Genomic DNA, 22,538 nt, shown 5'->3' on the forward strand with positions numbered 1-22,538 from the left:
CCTCTTAAGCCCGCTGGAGCTGCGACCCGGGCAAGTGCCCAGGACCCGTGTTTGTCCCGAAAGTGGGTGATCAATATTAAGGCGCGGGGTTCTGCTTTAAAGCCCTATGGACTTTGAAACGGGAGGCGAGTTAAGGGCATCGGCGAGTGTGTTTTGACTGCGTTCCTGGCGAGACTCGTCCTCCGCCCACTCCCCGCCAGCGTCCCCTTGAGAACACTTTAGGTCGCGGTGGGAGCCCCGGGCCTCACCGCCGGACTCCTCCGCTTTCGTGTCCCGGCACGCCCGCTGTGCAGTACCCGGGCCGGTAATAGTCCCTTTTTGTCGGGAGCAGGTGTAGAGGCTGAGTTTCTTCTTGAGGTTATTCAGATACTGAGAGGCCAGATGGAAAGGCAGGGGGTAAAAAGAGTGGGTTTGGCCAACTTGGATTTGAGTTGCGAAGCTGCCATCTAGACTCTGGGATCTTTCCAAATCTTTTCCCCGTTTGTGGAAAAAGGAATACTGCTGCTGACCACATAATGTGGTCGTGAAAAATTATGTGTGATACATACAATGAGGCAGGAAAAAGCCACGTAAAACGTGGAGGGTGGTGAGGGAGAAGCGTAGCATGTGAACAGAGAATGACGGGACCTCCCCTAGGTGGGTCTGAAGCAGATGACACTGGAGACTAAGAACAAGAAAGAGTTAACAGTGAAAGAGCATTCCGAGCCAGAGGAGCAGTGCGCACATTCAAGACGCGGTTGTTGACTGATTTGTAAGGTATTCTTCTATAAGGACTAATTCATCATTCTGATTCATTGTGGCACACTGTGAGTGCTCAGGTCTGCTCATCAGATACATGGCCATGCAGTCTTTTTTTTTTTTTTTTTTTATTCTGAACTTAGCCAGTGTGCACATAGTAGGTACTGAGTATGTAAATTATTGTAGGTGTACTTTACACAGATTACGTGCACACCTAAATTATCCATGATAATACCGCATGCTGTATGTTAACACAAGGATGGATTTAGTATCAGAAGTTTATTCAGGTTTTAGCACCTTAAGGCAAACTTTAGGGAATTGTTTTTATTTGGTTGTACTGCAATTTTGCCATATCAACTATTTGCTTTTTGAATGCATTTGGTACATTAATATTTGCCTTTTGTTGAAATAGTTATAACCGTAGTGATAGGTGTAATTATTATGGTAATGGCAGTTACTAAAATGAGTGTCTGCTGTGTGTCAGGCATTTTGCAAAGAGTTTTTTAAATCTATTATGTCATCTTTAAGCTGTCCTATAATGTAAGTAAACTTATTTTCCTCATTTTCTAGATAAAGCTTCTCGGTTCAAAGTAGATTGCTCAAGGTTACATAGTTAGTAAGAGGCATGGTTAGGCTTTCAGTCCACGATTGTGTGACTCTGGAGCCTGGTCCTAACTGCTATGCTCTGCTGTTATGCCATCCTAATCACTTTATGTCGTTTTTACAGGTTCACCGATAGCATTCTTCTGCTTCCAACATGTCCTGGTTTGCCGATCTTGCGGGAAAGGCGGAAGATCTTTTAAATCGAGTTGATCAAGGGGCTGCAACAGCTCTCAGTAGAAAAGAGAACCCCAGCAACATCATATATAACAAAAATGCTGACTATCCTGAACTCCAGCAAAATACAGATTTGACTTATCAGACTGAATCTAAAGCCACATATATTTCCTCAGCAGCTGATAACATTAGAAATCAGAAAGCCACTATCTTAGCTGGCACCGCAAATGTAAAAGTAGGCTCTAGGACGCCAGTGGAGGCTTCCCATCCTATTGAAAATGCATCTGTTCCTAGGCCATCATCCCAGTTCGTTCGAAGAAAAAAGTCAGAACCTGATGATGAGCTGCTGTTTGACTTTCTTAATAGTTCCCAGAAGGAGCCTTCCGGGAGGGTGGAAATCAAAAAAGAAAAGAGCAAGACACCTGTCTTTCAGAGTTCTCGGACAGCAACTGTCAGTTCTATGAACACCAGCAAAACCACCGTGAAAACCATTGAGGAAAATCCTCCTGGGAGCCAAAGTGATGGTAGTTAATCAGCCCTCTGTTTCTTTTAGAGTAAAGAAAATTGGATGTGTTATCATAGCCTGAAATGTTCTGGTAGTGTTTCTCATCTTCTGTTTTGTTACCTTTTCCCACTGGTACAGAGGCAGTCTCTGAAATGTGTGGTATAAACAAGGGTGACAACATGGTATGCTATTAGTCAATATACTATTATAATAGGGACCTTTAAATGCTGTCTGTTTGGTAACTTTGCCCAGCCTAGCATCTAAGAAATTCTGTCCAGAATGATTTTCTAAGATATTTTAAAATACAAAAAGGGCAGTTTTGAAATCTGAAAGAAAATGTAGTTTTGGATTTGGGACTGTCTCATTTCATTTCTTTCCGGGATTATAAAATAAGAGGCTGTACATCATATATATCCTGGATTGTGAGGATGTGTGTGTGTGTGTGTGTGTGTGTGTGTGTTTTCCCCGTGCATCCCTCAGAAGTAAAGCTGAGAGAGTGAACTTCAATCCAAGCTGGAGGGTTGAAGGCATTGACATGGTAGTGAAGTAACAGTTTAGAATTCGTGTTTTCAGTTGTTTAGTTTGATGTGAAATTGCCTCTACCTGTATATCTTCTCACCCCCAAAAAATGAAGTTAACATGGTAACGTGGGTAATTCAAGTACTTACGAACCATTTTTAAAATAGTAATACACATGATAGCTTCTTCCAGAGATTCTTTATAGAGATGATGATTAACGGAAGCTGGTTATTTTCTTAAAGGTTACAGCTTCTCCCACAGTCTTGGCTGTTGGTGAATAAAATCTGTCTTGTATCTTCAAGATAAAGTGGTAAAGAGGCAAGTTTGGGGGGCTTTCAAGTCCAGGTCATGCAGTAGCAGTTGACTAATTATGTACACACACCTACATTTCTCTCAGCAGGGTCTGGTGGGTGAGACATGTGTGAACAGATAATTTACATAAAGTATATTAGTATATAGTATAGTAAATACAGTAATTGAGATACGGTTGGAGTATTGTGGAGACACTAAGGAGAAAGGAACTAATTGCCTAAGGTATCAAGTGATGATTCACGGGGGGGTCTGTAATATGAGCTGGGACTTAAAGAAGGAGTAGAAGTTTTCCAGAAAAGGAGGATTGGAGACAGCATTCAGTGCAGAGAATCTTTAAAAAGTTTGATTAGAATAGTTGCTCTGGGACAGTAGTGAAGAAAATGAAGTTGGAGCAAAGGTTGGGAGCTGCTTCTAAAGGCCCTTGTATGCCTCTGTTTACATGTTTAAACCCATTATTCGTACACATCATTCTTAAAGAGTGGTCCCTAAACGACCTGCATTTGAAACATTTGTGTGATTAATAAAAAATGGGTTCCTCCCCAGACTTCTTGAATCCGACTTTCTGGGGACAGAGCCATGGCATGTGGTATTTTTGTTTTGTTCTCCAGGTGGTTACTAGGCCAGTGTAAGGTGGAAGTGACATAGCAATGTGGTGTTAACAGAGGTCATTCAAAGAAAGTTACAATATTTTTTACTTTTAAGGAAAACCTCTTAGATTTGTCAAAGGATGGATCAAGGGAAAGCTGGTTAGAACCAGTTAATACATGGGAATTTAAAAAAAAAAAAAAGATTTTATTTATTTATTTGACATGGAGGAGGAGAGAGCATAAGTGGGGGGGTGGGTAGCAGGGACAGGGAGAAGCAGACTCCCCACTGAGCAGAGAGCCCACCATGCCATGGGGGCGCTTTGGAGCTCCATTCCAGGAGCCTGTGATCATGACCGGAGCAGAAGGCTGACCCTTAACTGACCATTCCACCCAGGTACCCCAATACATGGAAGTTATAAAGATTAAATTTTATTTCTTTAGGGCAGGGTCTCTCAATCTTGGGACTACTGACATTTTGGGTAGAATAAATCTTTGTTGTTGGAAGTTGTCCTGTCCTTTGTAGGATGTTCAGCAGCATCCCTGGCCTCCTACCCCATTAGATGCCAATGGCATACCCAGTTGTGACAAACAAAAATGTTTCTCTATATTCCCAGACGTCCCTTGGAGAGCAAGGTCACCCTAGGTTGAAAACCAGTGCCCTAGGATGCCTAGAAATATCTATAAATGGAATTGCTGAGTTGTGAGGTGTGCTGGTGTTCAAGTATACTGGTACACCAGAGTTGTTTCCTGAAGAAGTTGTACCAATTTATACTTGACCGACTGTGGTTAATATTCCTTTTGCTCTGCATTCTCACCAATATTGGATATTTTCAATGACTTTGTGCTTTGTTACTCAGATGTGAAAAGTTTTGTTGTTTTTTACTTTTCTCAGTACTAATGAGGTTGAGCATCTTTTCAGATATTTATTCAGATTTCATCTTCTGGGAAGTGCCTATTCAAGTCCTTTGATCAGTTTTTTTCCAGTGGATCATTTGTCTTTTTCCTTATTGATTCATAGATATTCTTCATATATTTCAGATGAAAAAGAAGAGAGGAGTTGAAAATCTGTTATCTCAGCAACCAGTATCATTCATTGAAAATACTTCCTTTCTCTATCAATCTGCAATGTCACCCCTGGCATATTATCAAGTATCCGTCTCTACATCACTGTGTTTTTAAGTGCACTGTGGCACTTAATTCTGTTTCATTGGGCTATTTGTTTTTGTGCCAGTGCCACACTGTCTTAATTAATATAGTTTTATAGTATTTTGATATCTCCTAGAGCAGTTTCTCCCACCTGGTCCTTCAAGAGTGTATTGGCTATTCTTGGACTTTTTCTTACATCCATATTCATTTTAGAATTTGCTTTCCAATTCTACAAAAAATCTGTTAGCCTTTTTATTGGGAGTCCATTGCTTCTATGTGGACAGTTAGTTGAGTAAGAATCAGCATCTTTACATTACTGAGGTTTTTACCTATTATAACATGATATAATCTCAATTCAAGTTTTAAATGTCTTTCATTAAGATTTTATAGTTTTCTCCATGAAGGTCTTACGTATTTTTTGAAACTTGTAGATGGTATCCTTTTTAATTTTTGCTTTCTGTTGCTGATGTATTGGCTTTTAACACAACGATCTCTACATAGCTCTTAATCTTCATATTTTTCTGTGCATTCATTTAGATTTTAAACAACACGGTATCTGTGGATAATGACAGTTTGGTTTCTTCTTTATCCTTTTTTATCTTTTAAAAAAAATCTTTTCGTTGCCCCACTGCATTGGCTTGAACTGAAAACCAATTTTGTATCTTTTGTCTTAAACAGAATGCTTTGTTTCACCAAATACAATGTATGTGTTAGGCTTCTCATAGGTACTTTTTTAAATCAAGTGTAGAATGTTTCTATATATATCTAGTTTGAATTTTACTGTTGAATTTTAGCAGTGTTTTCTGTATGCGTAAGATAGCATATGATTTTTTTATGATTTTTGTTCATTAATATTAATGTGGTATACTTTTAGCTTGCTAATATTCTGGTTAGGATTTTTGCATTTATTTCATAAGCCAAATTGACCTGTAATATTGTTAGATTTTAATATTAGTTATGTTAGCCTTATAAAATGAATTGCAAAATGTTCCCTCCTTTTCTGTTGTCTTAATTATTTGATGTAAGATTATTTATTCCCTGATTGTTTGCTGGAACTCACTGGTAAAACCATTAGGGTCTGGAGTGGTATTTTTTTATTTTATTTTATTTATTTATTTGAGTGAGAGCACAAGCCTAGGGGAAGGGCAGAGGGAGAAGGACAAGGAGATTCTCCGGAGCAGGGAGCCTGATGTAGGGCTGGATCCCAGGATCCTGTGATCACAACCTGAGCTGAAGGCAGATGATCAGTTGACTAAGCCACCCAGGCGCCCCTGCAGTATTCTTAATGGAAGATTTTAACTATTGATTCCACTGGTTTTCCATTTCCTTGTTTTTGGTAAATTACATTTTTTCCCCTTAGAGTTTATGTATTCCATATGCACTTTGGGAGATTATATTTATTTTACTTAATTTTAGAGAAATAATGAAAGTGTCATAGCTGAAACAAACCCAGTTGGACACTAATACATTCATACTGACCCTGTAGAAACTAAAGTTTGATCACAGATACTACCAGAAAAATATCAATATCTGGCACTGGGCTAAATGCCCCCCCCCTTTATTTTTAAATAGTGTTAAGTATAACTCACATATAATATATTATACATTTTTAAGTATACAGTTTGGTAGGTTTCAACATAGTACACATCTAAAAAATTTTTGACATAGTGTTTATGATATGTCCCATTTTAATTCTCTCTAGCAAGTTTGTTTTCTATTTTGTTAATTTCTGATCTTTATTGTTAATTTCTGCTTTGGGGTTTATTCTGTTTTGTTTTGTTTTATTTTGTTTTTTTTTTTTTATTTATTTACCCATGAGAGACACAGAGAGAGAGAGAGAGAGAGAGAGAGAGGCAGAGACACAGGCAGAGGGAGAAGCAAGCTCCATGCAGGGAGCCCAACGTGAAACTCAATCCCGGGTCTCCAGGATCAGGCCCTGGGCTGAAGGTAGCAATGAACCGCTGAGCCACCCGGGCTGCCCTGTTCTGCTGTTTTTATAGCCTTTAAGGTGGATACAAAACTCATTCTTTCTTTCATTTTTAATGTAAACACTATAGAAGTCCTTCTAAAATACAACTTTAGGTATATCCCACAAGTTTGGATATATATTTCTTCAGAAGGATCTTTATTTTGGAAATTTTAAGCATATCAAAGTAGATTTTGATGACTCCCTCCAATATTACTTATTGTCTGGCTACATTAATCAATACTTGACAGCCATTCTTATGTTATTTATACCCCCTATTTTCCATCCCTTCCTTTACCTCTACCTTCCACAGAATTATTTTGAAGCAAATCAAAGATCTCCTATCGTTTCTTCTAGAAATACTTCATTTTATTACTCTAAAAATGCAAGCTTTATTTTTTAAAAAATATTAATTTATTTGAGAGGAGGGGTACAAGCACGGGGAGGGGCAGAGGGAGAGAGAGAAGCAGACTCCTCATTGAGCAGGGAGCTCCTTTGTAGGGTTCATCCCAAGACCCTCAGATCATGACCTGAGCTGAAGTCAGGTGCTTAACTGCCCGAACCACACAGGTGCCCCAATATGCAAGCTTTAAAAATAAACATCCATGCCATTATCACCCTAAAACTTTAATAATTCCTTAGTGTCTTCTAGTGCCTAGTCATTATTCAGATTTCCATTTATCTCATAATTTTTTTCTGTATATTGAAATGCACAAATCTTAGCTATACAGGGAAATGGTTATATCTATGTAACACACACTTTGATGATGATGAACACTTCTTTCCCCTTTCCCTCATGTCCCTTTCCAGTTAATCTTTCCACCCTATTTCCCCAACTACCACTGTTCTGATTTTTTTACCTCAGTTTTTTTTTCTTTTAAAGATTTTTTTTTTTTTTTTAATTCATGAGAAACACACAGAGAAAGGCAGAGACACAGGCAGAGAGAGGAGAAGCAGGCTCTATGCAGGAAGCCCGATGTGGGACTCGATCCCAGGTCTCCAGGATCATGCCCTGAGCCAAAGGCAAGACGCTCAACCACTTAGCCACCCAGGCGTCCCTTTTACCTTAGTTTTTGTCCTAAAGCTTCATATAAATGGAATCATGTAGTATGTATGTGTGTACACTCTCTTTTCTGACTTCTTTTACTCATCATTTTAGATTCATCCATGTTATTGGGTATATCAGTAGTTCTTTTTTATTCTCTAGTGTTCTATCAAATATTCCACAATTTATCCATTTTCTTTTATGGGCAATGGATTGTTTCCAGTTTTTGGTTATTGTGAATAAAGCTGCTTTGAACATTCTTGCACTTGTCTATTTTGTGGGAAAAAATGTTTTCATTTCTCTTGGAAATGAAAACCTGGGAGGGGAGTCACTGGGTGAAATAGGTGCATATTTAATTTCATAAGAAATCGCAGAACCTTTTTCCACAGTGGGTATATTGTGTTGTACTCCCACCAGAAATCTGTGAGAGTTCTGGCTGCTTCACGTCTTTGTCAGCATTTGGTGTTGTCCTTTTAATTTTAGCCATTCAGGCTGGTTTGTATTGGTTCTCATTGTGGTTTTAATTTGCATTTCCTTGATCACTGAAGATGTTGAGAACTTTTTCATATGCTTTTTGATCATTTATCTTTCTTTGTGAAGTGTCAGCATTTTTACCCATATAGTTACTTAGTCCATTTGTAGCATATACCTGATTTTTTTTTTTTTTAAAGTAAAACATGTATTTGGATCACAGTACTGAAAACAAGATGAATCTGAATTTATGAGTCTCTCTTTTTGTAAGGCACTTTAGATTCCAGTTTGGTATGTAACAAATTGCTCTGACCTATTGTTACTCTCCTTGCTGAAACCCACAGCTGTTCTTTTGTGCCTTTCTAGTATTTTCACTGAAAAGACTTTTCTCTTTTTTTAAGAAAATGCTTTGGAGACAAAGGGAAACAAACTCTTTTTACCTAAACCTAACTGCTTAAATTATCTCTGATTTTCTCCTTTCCAGAACTGTATTCTTGTGCTTGTTCTTTATCACCATTCATTCACTACATCCAAATTTTGAAATCCTTAGAGCTCTATAGCCTCTATGTAGGAGAATGAAATTTCATCAAAAGGAAATATTTTGAGAATTTAAGTGATTTTTTTATGATATTTTAGCTATAGCAGTCACCTTGAGCCAAAAGACATTCTACCAAAGGAAGCTTTTTATGTGTATGTAGTGAGTGTTCCAGTGTCACAAAAATATACTCTCTTTCTTACAGAAACCTCTAATAATTCAGATTCTGGCCATGAAGTTCAGGAGGATTCTTCAAAGGAAAATGTATCATCAAGTGCTGCCTCCACTGACCACAACCCAACACCTACTCATGATGGCAAATCACATGAACTGTCTAATCTCCGATTGGAGAATCAACTGTTGAGGAATGAAGTTCAGTCTTTAAATCAGGAAATGGCCTCATTACTCCAAAGATCCAAGGAAACTCAAGAAGGTAGAGCCTTATTTAAATTGTGGAGGATTAGGAATTTAATATTTTAAAATAAACAGAACGTGATTACATTGAAACTTAGAAATATTTCACATGGGATCCCTGGGTGGCGCAGCGGTTTGGCGCCTGCCTTTGGCCCAGGGCGCGATCCTGGAGACCCTGGATCGAATCCCACGTCGGGCTCCCAGTGCCTGGAGCCTGCTTCTCCCTCTGCCTGTGTCTCTGCCTCTCTCTCTCTCTCTCTCTGTGACTATCATAAATAAATAAAAAAAAAAAAATTAAAAAAAAAAAAAGAAATATTTCACATGAAATTTATAGTGTTTCCATAGAAGTATAGGGCCTAGATTTAGAAATGGGACCCAGCCATCATCCTTCCAACCTGAAACAGAGCATTGGCTTGTTTGGTCATTCTTTAGGAGTTATGAAATTTGAGAATTGAGAACATTAGTAATCATCTGGTTAATTTGATGTCTTCTGAATTTAAAGGGGACTGTTCATGAACCAAAGGTGGGATTAAACAAAGGAGTGCACCTGTAGGCGTGGTCAGAGTATTGCACTGCTCCAGGTGATGTAAAGTGAACATGGAATTCAGTTTGAATAATGCCCTCTTGAAATATGCAGTAAAGAGGCCCTAGAGTAGAAAACCCTTGGATTCCTCAGAAATGGGTAATTTAAAAGTAAATAATCCTATGAATGAGGTTGTGGGGCCAGAATATGTTAGTCCTAACATAAGTGTGGCTGAGGGAAAAAAAAGGGAGAAGAGAAGGAGTCTCTGCCTTGGTTCCTGGCAGTGATTGGAAAGGAGTGCAGGAAATGTTTTGCCAAGAGACAGATGGAAGCCCAGAAGAGTACAAGAGGAAGAAAGTTGAAGGCTTGTTGGACTGAGTTTAGCAAAAGCTTCACTTTACCAGACCCATGTAGACAGAGAAATAGAGCTTTTGCTGAGACCCTATAGAGTTTGCTTCAATATTGAAAACAAAATATTTTTTTGCTTGCAAACTGCTGTTACAGATGATATGCAAGGATGTGGAAATCTGTACTGCATTGTTCTTTTTGCACCAATGTTCTCAATTTTAAAAATAGTATCTTTTTGCTACAGTAATCAAGAGAAACAGATTTTTTTCCTGTTTATCTTCAGGTTTTGATTTTGTTTGTTTTGGTCTTACTGGGGTGTACATTATCTACCCTTGATTTGTGTTTGCATTCTTCCTGTCCCTCGCAGAACTCCACAAATCCACTCACTGGTTTAGTGTTCTGAACTCTGCTGTATACTGATTTTGGCTCCCAAATGCTTTATGATATGTCTCAAAAAGAATTTTTTTTTTTTTCAAAAAGAATTTATTTAAAGAAAAGCAGCTCACATCATGCCCTTTCCAACCTATTAACTGTAATATAGATGTGAATGATGGCCTTGAGAAATGAGTATCCCATTTGGAGCAAATTTGAAGATATATGTAAGCTCTTAATTTTGGCAGTAAGTACGATAGGGACACAAAGGAGAGTCTGTATGTGCTCTGAGAAAAATGTATCTGCACGAATAGAGAAATTTCTCTCTCTCTTTTTTAAAGAATTAAACAAAGCAAGAGCAAGAGTTGAAAAGTGGAATGTTGACCATTCAAAGAGTGATCGAATAACTCGAGAACTTCGAGCCCAAGTAGATGACCTGACTGAAGCGGTGGCCGCCAAGGACTCTCAACTGGCTGTGCTGAAAGTGAGGCTACAGGAAGCTGACCAGCTCCTGAACACTCGCACTGAAGCCCTGGAAGCCTTACAGAGTGAAAAGTCACGGTAGCTCATTCGAGTAATAATGAAAAAGGGAACTGGAAAGATTCATTCCAATATTAAGTAATGATAAACACTGTAGTGTGTACTACCTTATGAAAACTTAGCTTTTGTAATTCAGAGAGGGAAAATTTATATTTTAATAATGTTGGAAATGTGCCTGATTAAAAGTTGATTATTTGAATCTTGAGATGCATTGCTAGCAAATTCTGAATCTAAAAATATTAGAAAAACATAGTGTTATTAATTTTTTGACATATAATGATATGTTATATATGCATATATTTGGATGCCTAAAAATATAGATTGTATTCCATTAAAAGGCAAAAAGATATCTTTAAGAATATTTTAGTCAAGGGATCCCTGGTGGCTCAGTTGGTTAAGCATCTGCCTTCAGCTAACGTCATGATTCCAGGGTCTTGGGCTTGAGCCCTGCATTGGGCTCCCTGCTTGGTGGGGAGCTTGCTTCTCCTTCTCCCTCTGATGCTCCCCCTGCTTGTGCTCTCTCTCTCTGTCAAATAAATAAATAAAATCTTTTCTAAAAAGAATATTTTAGTCAAACCATCTTTTTTAAAAAAGATTTTTTAATTTTGGAGGGGTGGGTAAAGGGGCAGAAGGATAGAGAGAGAGAGAGAGAATCTCAAGTAGACTCTGTGCTGAACATGGAGCCCAACATAGGGCTTGATCTCAGGACTCTGAGATCACAACCTGAGCCGAAACCAGGAGTCAGATGCTTAACCAGCTATGCCACCCAGGCACCCCAGTCGAACCATCTCTTTAGTGCTAACAAGCCAGTGCTTTAAAAATTAATCCCCCTTATCACTTGTACACTGTCCTTTCAAGTGGTGTCTTTTCTTTTAGAATAATGCAGGATCACAGCGAAGGTAGCAGCCTGCAGAACCAAGCTCTGCAAACCCTTCAGGAGAGATTGCATGAAGCGGATGCCACCCGGAAGAGAGAGCAAGAGAGCTATAAACAAATACAGGTTAGAGAGGAGGAATGACTTTATGCTGCTTTATAATGCATTTACTATTTAATAAAATTCTGTAGTGCATTTTGGAAAAATCTCTGTGACAAAAACCAAGTGTTTGAAACTTTAGCTTCATTCTTGCTAAATTTGCTTATTACTCTTATGTACTGGATTACAATTAAAGTTCAACATCCTCTGTGATCAACAGGATGTCGGCAGGAAATGTGGGGACTTTTCTTCTGAGACGGTACTTGAAGGGATGATGCATAGGTTGGACAGTGGTCCCAGAGAGAAGGGGTGTTACATTCTCTGTAGAGAAACCTCTGTCAATAGTAAAAGGGGAACAGCCCCTCAGCACCCCTTAAAAAAAGAAATATAACTAAAATAGATAATATTGGTTAGAGATAAATATTTTTTCATTTAATTTTATTGTGCAACAAACATTACCATTATTTGATGAAAAGCTGATTTGAGGCCTCTTAAAACTAGATGGTGCTGAGAAACTTTTGAGAAACTTTGCTAAGTGAGGGAAAAAAAGCCGGTGTGAAGCATCTTGTTTATTTTTTTAAAGCTTTTTCTGACTCCAGTTTAATCTGATTCTTTTATTTCCAGAGAAAGTTGTGCATAATATGTAGAGTTTTACTCTTAAACACTTTTTTTTTTTTTTTTTTGCATTTTAGTTCAGTGATTCTCAACCCTGTCTATACATTAGAATCACTTGTGTAGCTTTTAATACTTTCTGATGCTGGGTCTTTACTCCAGGGAATCCCATCCCACTGTGTGAGGTAGAGCATAAGTAGTGGTGTTTAAGTTTTATAAGATTCACAGGTGTATCTATTGGCCAGTGAGGTTGAGGACCACTGGTCCAGCCTGTTTTTTCAACAGGTAAAAATAGTTCAGCTTTGAAAGTAACTATCAGCTAGTGTGGGTTTTTTTGAAAATCTTATGAATGTATTTTACTAAACACAGTATATCCAAAGTACTGTCATTTTGGGACACCTGAGTGGCACAGTCCGTTAAGTGTCTGACTCTTGATCTTAGCTCAGGTCTTGATCTTAGGATTATGAGTTCAAGTCCTGCTTCAGGCTCCATGCTGGGCACGGAGCCTATTTAAAAACACCAACAAAAATCAAAGTACTGTCATTTCAACATGTAGGTTTTTTTTTTTTTTTAAGATTTTATTTATTCATGAGAGACACAGAGAGAGAGAGAGGCAGAGACAGATGGAGAAGCAGGCTCCAGTCAGGGAGCCTGATGTGGGACTCAATCCCGGGACTCCAGGATCACGCCCTGGGCCAAAGGCAGGTGCTAAACCACTGAGCCATCCAGGGGTCCCTCAACATTGTAGTTTTTTTTTTTTTTTTTTTTTTTTTTAACATTGTAGTTAATAATAAAAATCATTCATGATTTTTAATGAGATATTTTACATTTGTTTTTCCAAACTGACTCTTTAAAATATGGTATATTTTATACTTAATTCTGTCATAAATATTCTCACATAATACTTAATCTATATTTAGATTTCATGAAATTTAGAGGTGAAAAAATAATTCACGGGATCCCTGGGTGGCGCAGCGGTTTGGCGCCTGCCTTTGGCCCGGGGTGCGATCCTGGAGACCTGGGATCGAATCCCACGTCGGGCTCCCAGCATGGAGCCTGCTTCTCCCTCTGCCTGTGTCTCTGCCTCTCTGTTTCTCTCTGTGTGACTATCATGAATAAATAAATAAAATCTTTAAAAAAAATAATAATAATTCACATACCCAGTTGTTATAAACATATTCAGAAGTTTTCCCCTAACAGACAATTCCTCAAAAAGTTAAGCGGAGAGTTACCATGTGACCTAGCAGTTCTGTCCTAGGTGTATACCCAAGAGAATTGAAAATATCTGTCCATGAAAATTATACATGGATGTTCATAGCATTATTCACAATAGCCCTGAACTGGAAATAATACAATATCCATCAGTTGCTGAACGGATAAACAAAGTGTACATACAAGGAGATGTCATTCAGCCATGAAAAGGAATGAAGTACTGATTCATGCTACGACAGGGATGAACCTATAAGAGATTATGCTAAATGAAAGACACCAAAGGCCACATATTGTATGATTTCTTTTTCTTCAAAATAGAAGTTAATATTGGGTCAAAGGTTTATGGCTTGAATTATTGCTGTGTGAACTATAAATGCTTTTGGACTTCTGCCTCACTTTCTGAGTGTTTTGGTGATGGGAGCTTTTGAGAAGGTAAAATATAAATCTCAGAACTAGATAGGCTAATAAGTGATAGGCCTTGTGTTTTCCTAGAGTGTGCTTTAAAAGTTTCTTAAGCTAAAAAATTACATTCGTGAGAAAATTGAAATAAAAGGAAAACAGTCACGCTATTAAAAAAGATGTAGTGGTTTACTTATAGCTTTCATTTGCTTTTTAAAAAAATTTATTTATTTGAGACAGAGGGTCTTAAGCAGATTCCACACTGAGTGCAAAGCCTGATGTGGGGCTCGAGCTCAGGATCCTGAGATCATGACCTGATCTAAAACCACGAGTTGAATGCTTAACCAGCTGAGCCATCCAGGTGCCCCTTCATTTGCTTTCTGATAGACTTTCTGTTTTTATCTGTTGATCAGCTAGTATCAGGCTGACCAGATTCACCTTGGAAATTTCTTTTTTTTTTTATTTTTTTTATTTATTTATGATAGTCACACAGAGAGAGAGAGAGAGAGAGAGAGAGGCAGAGACATAGGCAGAGGGAGAAGCAGGCTCCATGCACAGGGAGCCCGACGTGGGATTTGATCCCGGATCTCCAGGATCGTGCCCTGGACCAAAGGCAGGCGCCAAACCGCTGCGCCACCCAGGGATCCCCACCTTGGAAATTTCTTAAACAGATTTTCATTTCTAAGCCTACTCTTAGAAATTCCAAGTCAGTAAGCCTGGGGAAGGCTTTGGGTGGCAGTATTTGTTTAAAACTCCTTAATTGATTCTGATGCATTGCCATATTTGGGAGCCAACTACGTTAGATTCCCTATTCTTCAGTTCCTAACAAATGAAGTGTTTTTTTGTTTCTAACTTCCCTGGTATGTTGCTGGGCTGAGCTAAAAAATCCCATAAGACATCTGATCAGATGGTTGTAAAATATATTTCAAAGGAAATGGTATAAGTAAAATGTAAAAATTTGTCACAGAGTGAGTTTGCTGCACGCCTTAATAAGATGGAAGTGGAACGTCAGAATTTGGCAGAAGCAGTTACTTTGGCAGAAAGAAAATACTCGGACGAGAAGAAGAGAGTCGATGAGCTACAGCAGCAAGTCAAAGTGTACAAGTCCAACTTGGAGTCCTCTAAGCAGGAATTAATTGATTACAAGCAAAAAGCTACCAGAATACTCCAAGTAAGCATGAAATATGTTCTTTTGGATGTTAGGATTTGCCGGTGGGAGACACTTTCTGACTCCATATAGGTCTGTGAGAGGATGTGTTTATGTTTGGCTGGGTTGGCTCACTTCAGGTGCCTTCCTCAGAGGTATTACAGAAGGCTAAGATGTCCCTTGTTTCTACCACTTTTCTTTCTTTTTATTTAAAATTTTCCGTCACAGCCCCGGTCAGGTCTTCCACCTGTCACCTTAAACATGGCAATATGGACATGTGTTGTCAAGCAGACACTTTATTCTTCGTGGCTGATCCTCCATTGAGTCTTTCAGAGCCACTGGTCTCAGCCTCAGTCAGTGTCCCCCATGTCATCTCAGGGAGTGTTCAGCTTCTCTTTCCTGAGGGAGAGGTATCCTTTCATCTTTTCCTAGGAGGGTTTACAGCCTGTAGACTGGTTCATCTTCTGCCTTATGTCAGCTCTTCCTCCTACATCTGTCCTCTCCCTTTGTCTTCCTCTCTGCCTCCTTTTTCCACCTCAGCTTGCTCAAGAGCATATGGTTACTTGGTGGAAAAACAAAAACTAGATCTTGGAACTCCTGCCTGAGGGAAAAACAATATTTTGTCTTTTTGACCACTTGGATCCATTTCCCTATCCTTTCTTTCACTATTAGACTTACTGGAATTGTTTTAAATATGCTGTCTTTCTCTTAGAGCTGTTAACTAATAACCCCTTCGTGTAATTTCTGTCCCTGGTACACTTCTGGAATTGTCTTCCCAGATGCCTCTAATGACCTGAGTATGTATTTTCTTTCTTTGTTTCTATGCACTTTGATTTGAGTAGAGTGTTGGATACTGTTAGCCTCCTACCTTCTTAAACTCCTGTTTCTGCTGCCACTGCACTGCCTGCTCTCCCTCACCGCTCTTTCTGTCTCTGTCGGACCCTCTTCCCAGTCTCCAGAGACAGAGTCCTCTCCCATTCAGTCCTAAGCCCACTCTTACTCCTTCCTTCACGTCATCATATATTCATTCTGCTTCTGTCTGTCACCTCGATGGGACTTAAGTGTGTCTCCAAACCTAACTTCCTGAGCCCAGTTGCTAAGCACCTTCCAGGCTTCTCTCCATGGGATGTCCCATCCCCTACACCAGCTTCTCCTTCCTTCTCCCATTTCCACAAATATTGTCTTCTTCCCAGGCAATAGAGCTTGAACCACAATGATGTTTTGACTCCACTTTTGTCCTTTATCTCCTGCCTCCTATTGGGTATGAGCACAATTTTGATTCTACTTTCATGAGACAGCATATCCATCTCCCCGCAACTGTTCTAATTACTTTTGCTGTGTCACTCTAATTTATTAATTCGTTTAAAAGTACTTATTGAGCACCTAACTATTCGTGAGGCATATGATAGGAGTTGGGGGTGTGACTTTTTTCTGAAAATAGTATTCAGTCAGCAGAAAGACAGTGAGGTAATTGATGCGATGAAGTTACTGATGCAGTAAACCCTTAAATCTGCCAGGGATGTCAGGGATGACTGGAGATGCTGTCTAAACAGGAGCTTGAAGGATGAGTAGGAAGAGATTTCAGATAGAACAGCTGTGCTGGAGCAAAGAGGGTCTGAGGGAGCATGGTATATTTAGTGGACGGCAGCTAGTTGCCTGCCACTGGAGCATGGCGGGTGGGGAGTAAGAGGTGGGAGAGAAAACTCAATGACAGGCAGAAGCCAGACCATGAAGGGCCTCACATCCTGTGCAGAGGAGTTTTGATTTTTATCTCCTAGGTGGTGGTAGGGGTGTGAGGTAAGGGAAATCTGAGCAGCATGATCATATTGAACATGAGGCCTGGTGGTGATGAGGAGGTGAGGGGAGAGTTGGCATAGGGCTGGGCCCTTAGGAGGTGCTCCATTAATTGCTGCATTTAGGGGTGAGGATGGGATGGTAAGAGGGCAATGGTAAAGGGAAGAGTATTGGAATTAATGGTGAGAAGTTATAAGGACCTGGTCTAATTTGTGGCAATGAGGGTGGCAGATGGGACAGATAAGAGACATGTAGGAGGTGAGATATGAGACTTAGGGATTTAACTGGAGGAAGAGGAAATGCAAGTGGAATGTAGGAGGACTCCGTTTTTCTGGTTTGACTGCATGAGTAATATGCTCCCTTAGTGCAGCAGAGAAACAGGAAAGACCATAGGCTAGCACAGATGGACATTAGGACAAGTCACAAGGAGTTTGCAAAATTGATGTGACACTGAGGTGAAAGGTTCAGGAAGGCAGTCAGAAATACAGGCCTGAAGCTCAACAAAGGGGTCTGGGCAGTAGCTATATGTGGGCAGAGAAAGAATTATGTGTGTTACAGAAAATTTTAAAAATATAGAGAAATTTGAAGAAATCACCCATAATTGTACCACATAGAAAGGAAAAATTATTTTTGATGGAGGAGAGTGCATCTCAAATATTCCTTTCTTTTTTTTTTTTTAAGATTTTATTTATTCATGAGAGACAGAGGCAGAGACACAGGCAGAGGGAGAAGCAGGCTCCCTGTAGGCTCCCTACAGGGAGCCCAATGCTGGACTCGATCCCAGGACCCCAGGATCATGCCCTGAGCCAAAGTCAGATGCTCAACCGCTGAGCCACCCAGGTGCTCCTCAGTTATTCATATTGAAGGTGAAAGAGCTGATGGTCCTTACTGCTGGCCTAGAATTATAGCACTTCTAAACTAGGCTTCCCACACTGAATCTCTTCTTCTAACTTATCCTTTCTACTGGGGTCAGCAAACTTTTTCTATAAAGGGCCAAACAGTACATATTGTAGGATTTTGCAGGTTCTATGTAGTCTCCATCACATATTCTTTATTTTTTTTTATTATCCTTTCAACATGTAAAAATCATGCTTAGCTTGTGGGCTGTACACAAATAGGCCACAGGCCAGATGTAGCTCATCAGCCATGGTTTGTGAACACCTACTTTATACCACTGCCAGATTAACCCTCCTAAAATGCATCTCTGGTTATATCACTTCTCTGTCTACTTTTTAGTTGTTTATTTTAGCTCACCAAATAAAAGTCAAATATTTTAGTCTGGTACCTGAAGTGCCCTCCAGATTGGTCCTAGCATACTGTCTGAGCACATCTCACAGTATTTTCTAATACACCCTAATGCTTTTGCATTTTTATGCTTTGTCCTGTTTTCTTCACACTTGTTAAAATCCTAGCCATTTTTCAGGATCAGCATAACTACTGCTTTCTAATAAAGCCTTCTTTTCCCCACTACGTGGTTTCTCCTTGGAACTCTGCAAGTCATCTCAGCAGATGCTTCTCTCAACTTGTGTATTGCCTTCTACTAGATACTTGTAACTTAACTTTTAGTTTATAAGACAAAGGGTACTGTCTCAAATGAGAGAGAGCTCTTCATTGCATAGGTCTCTTAGCACAGTGCCAAACCCATAGTAGGTGTTCCGTAAATATTTGCTGAGCAGCATGCCATGGAGATAAAAACCATGAGAAACAATGAGAAGAAAATACGAGGGAAATCTTGTTAATACATTTTGAACAGTAACGTCCTCCAGTAACGTGTACAGCAAGGCTCTGTTGCATTCTTATCCTAATGTGGGCTTTCTTTGATGGAGAACATAATTGGACTATTTGCATAGTGGCTTAGTTGATGTAAGATTGATGGTATTCAGTACATCTCTGTTTTGCTTAAACATACTTCTTTTTTTTTTTTTTTTTATAATAGTCCAAAGAAAAATTGATTAACAGCTTAAAGGAAGGCTCTGGTTTTGAAGGCCTTGATAGCAGTACTGCTAACAGCATGGAGCTAGAAGAACTCCGGCATGAAAAGGAAATGCAGAAGGAGGAAATACAGAAGCTGATGGGTCAGATACATCAGCTGAGATCTGAATTACAGGTAAGATTCAGTACAGCTCGGCCGCACAGCCAGCACTTACCCCCAGTTATTGGCAGGTGAGAGGCTGCAGAGTGTATTTTGGAGGAAGGATATTAGTGAGGCAACGTGTGGAACTGGTGTGGGAATAGTGGTCACCTCGAGGAAGTGCATCTATAGCGATAGGTTTCCTGTCCGTGAGAGATGGACTGTGAAATCGTGGGGATCACAAACATAGGTACTAGGTTTGTTCAGTAAACAAATTCTTACCGTATGCCCACCATGTGCCAGGCATCTTGTAAGCTTGGAGTTATAGCAAGGAACCAGACAGAATCTTCCTATTTATGGATCTTACAATCTAGTGATTGAAACACAAATTAGATTTGGGCTTGTCTATAAAACTGGGATATTTTCTGATATTGGAATGAATACTGGGACAGTCCCTTAATTATGGTTTCATGAATGATTAGTCTTATGATACATAGTTTATGTGTAATTGCTATTTCTAATCCAAAATAAATTGGACCTTTCGTTTAGATTAAACATGGAGTCTTTGATGTAAATACCGTAGAAGGAGTCTCTGAGAATGAGAAAAGATAAAGTACAGGCTAACAAGTCTTCTTGAAAGGGGGGGAAAATATTTATCAAAGAGTAGTCATCCATGCATTTACTCAGCAAATTATTGCTTCATAAGATGTGTGTGACAAAGTAAAGTGTGGAAGTTGCAAGGATAGAGGTTCTTATCTAGAGTGTGGGCTTGAATATCAGATTTGGAAAGAAGTCCCATCTTTGGAACTTAGTAGACGTGTTACCTGCATGAGATACTTCATCTCACTGAGCCTTAGTTTCTCATCCGTAAAGTGAAGATAAACACAGGTTCTTTTGAGGATAGGGGATATGTGTAAAAGGGCCTAGCATTATTCCTGACATGTGTTAGGTCCTCAACAAATAGTAGCTAATATTCTTTCTGGATTTCTTTCTTTTTGGCTAAGTAGAAGAGCTGGTGCTGTCATCCTTATAGTCTGTATAGTAGGATTTCTTTTCTTTCCTTTTCTTTTTTAAAGATTTTACTTATTTACTCATGAGAGACACAGACTGAGAGAGAGAGGCAGAGACACAGGCAGAGGGAGAAGCAGGCTCCATGTCCCATGTGGGACTCGATCCCAGGACCCCAGTCGGGGGTCATGCCCTGAGCCAAAGGTAGATGCTGAACCACTGAGGCACACAGGTGCCCCCAGCATTTTTTTTTCTTATAATTAATTTTGAATTCCAAAGAATTCAGTCTTGTGAACTTAGAAACTAAGTAGATGCTAATCCTGTTCATACCTTGTCTTATTCATACATATATTTGGGGTGAGATTATGAAAAATATGACTAGTTTTATTTAATATTCTTACCTCATGGGATCCCTGGGTGGCTCAGCGGTTTGATGCCTGCCTTCAGCCCAGGGCGTGATCCTGGAGACCTGGGATCGAGTCCCATGTTGGGCTCTCTGCATGGGACCTGCTTCTCCCTCTGCCTGTGTCTCTGCCTCTCTCTCTCTCTGTGTTTCTCATGAATAAATAAATAAAATCTTAAAAATAATAATAATAATAATAATATTCTTACCTCAGCATCATTGATATTGACCATTTATTTTTCATGAAGTTTAGCCACTGTCAGCTCATCCTCATTCAACCATATGGTTCATGCACTGTGGTAGCTGTAGTATCTGTTGGCTTCTCTCCCTATTTGCCATAGTAAGGAGTATAGTATATCTAGCAAAATGAGAGAATTGTTAATCAGTTTTAGCTAAGCACTTACTTGCCAGGCATTGCACTAAGCTCTCAGCATATGGCCTTCGTTTACTCCTTTCTATAATCCAGTAAGGGAAATGGTATAGTCTCATTTTATAGTTTGAAAAAATTCTTTCACAGAGAAGGAAAGTAGCTTCCTATAACTAGTAAAGTAGCAGAGTCAGGATTAGAACTTTAGTCTGATTCCAGAATATGTGAGGTTTTGGCGGGGGGGTTGAGTGTGGTTTTTTTTTTGTTTTGTTTTGTTTTGTTTTCAGATCTTGTGTACTTAACCATTGCTCTTACTGCTCACCTCCCAAGAATTCATCTGATTAAGTCAAATTGATGACAAAGACTAGTTTACCTACTACTGACCCTGAAAACTCAAGGATTGGGGAAAATAATTGTACTTATTGCTGCCTTCCTCTAAATCCACAAAGTTGTGTGACTGTAGATACCACACTGGTATTATTATCTGGGAGTATCATTAATCTCTTCTTTTCAAACAGTATGTGAAGTGCCAGAATTTGCATAGATGAGTATAAAACAGCGCACCAAAAGATAAAAAAGTGAATTAAGATGCTGATTTTAATCTCTTAGAGTACTGTATGGATGGATACATGCTTAACCCATAGAAAGGTTAAATATAGAAACCTAGAGTTATGTTCTTTGCGACTAGTAGATTTCTTTTTTTTTTTACTAGTAGATTTCATAGCAAGTCTGGGAAGTGGTTTTTGAGTTTGAAGAAGTGAGAATAATGACACTAAGTGAAGGAGTAAGAAATAGAGAAAGATTAGAAAATGACAATAAAGCCAAAAAAATGAAATAATAAGCTAACCTCAGATGACATGAGAGAGAAATTATATTCCTACTGACAACACATACACAAAAACTAACTATAACCTGCAATTCCAGGGGCTTGATGCAGTGAAGTTCTTTTTGATGTTATGTTTCTGTTCCTTTGGAAATTGTTAGCTTTTGGATAGAGTTGCAGTCTCCCAGTTAGCCACTGTCAGCTCATCCTCATTCAACCATACGGTTCATGCACTGTGGTGGCTGTAGTATCTGTTGGCTTCTCTCCCTATTTGCCATTATTGTACTGCAGAGCATCAGCGTATGTGCTCCTTTCAGGCTGAGACCGTGTCTCGCTCATCTTTATCCCTCTAGTGCCTGCTGAGCCTGGTTCAGGGCACTTAGTGATTACTTGATAAATGTTGAAATGAAGAGGTAATTCTTGCTTTCACATAGAAGGCTCATTGTTTTAGGATATGGAAGTGCAGCAGGTTAGTGAAGCAGAATCAGCAAGAGAACAGTTACAAGATCTGCAAGACCAAATAGCTGGACAGAAAGCATCTAAACAAGAACTGGAGGCAGAATTGGAGCGACAAAAGCAGGTAAATATTTTAGATGGATGGTTAAGACGCTTCACTGGCAGTCCTAGGAGGAGACTCTCCAGTGAAGCAACTTACTGAAATTCTTACAGAATGGGCATAGAGTTAGACCTTTTAGTTCCCTCCTGTCTTGTTACTACCCACCCTTCTCACTGTTTATGTAACAGTTGAAAAATAGAGCCACAGAATGGTTATGGGACTTGTCTAATCTCACACAGCTAGAAAATAGAACCCAGAATGCCTCTCCCACAGTTCTTTCTGCTCCTTGTCTGTATTTCGTTTTATCTCCTTGTCATGCTGTGTATGTATAGGATACCTAAAAAAAAAAAAAAAATCAGTCTATTTTCACATTTT

At 39.3% G+C, this 22,538-nt stretch overlaps 1 protein-coding gene across 3 annotated transcripts in view; it reads left to right on the forward strand.

Moving 5' to 3' along the window:
• GOLGA5 (golgin A5) overlaps positions 1–22,538 on the forward strand; it is a 33,372-nt gene that overhangs the window by 643 nt on the left and 10,191 nt on the right. Inside the window, exons 1-8 of one of the 3 annotated variants that reach the window (XM_077908545.1) lie at positions 42–62; positions 1,466–2,039; positions 8,807–9,034; positions 10,600–10,819; positions 11,675–11,798; positions 14,962–15,165; positions 18,872–19,042; positions 22,059–22,187. In XM_077908545.1, coding sequence (XP_077764671.1) covers positions 1,496–2,039; positions 8,807–9,034; positions 10,600–10,819; positions 11,675–11,798; positions 14,962–15,165; positions 18,872–19,042; positions 22,059–22,187 — 1,620 coding nt within the window. In that variant the 5' untranslated portion in view covers positions 42–62; positions 1,466–1,495. Of the gene's footprint in view, positions 1–41; positions 63–608; positions 757–1,465; positions 2,040–8,806; positions 9,035–10,599; positions 10,820–11,674; positions 11,799–14,961; positions 15,166–18,871; positions 19,043–22,058; positions 22,188–22,538 lie in introns of those variants that run through there. The other 2 variants (XM_077908544.1, XM_077908543.1) reach the window with 2 other exon arrangements.

Source organism: Canis aureus, chromosome 9 (genome assembly GCF_053574225.1).
Source record: "Canis aureus isolate CA01 chromosome 9, VMU_Caureus_v.1.0, whole genome shotgun sequence".
NCBI classification, from domain to species: domain Eukaryota; kingdom Metazoa; phylum Chordata; class Mammalia; order Carnivora; family Canidae; genus Canis; species Canis aureus.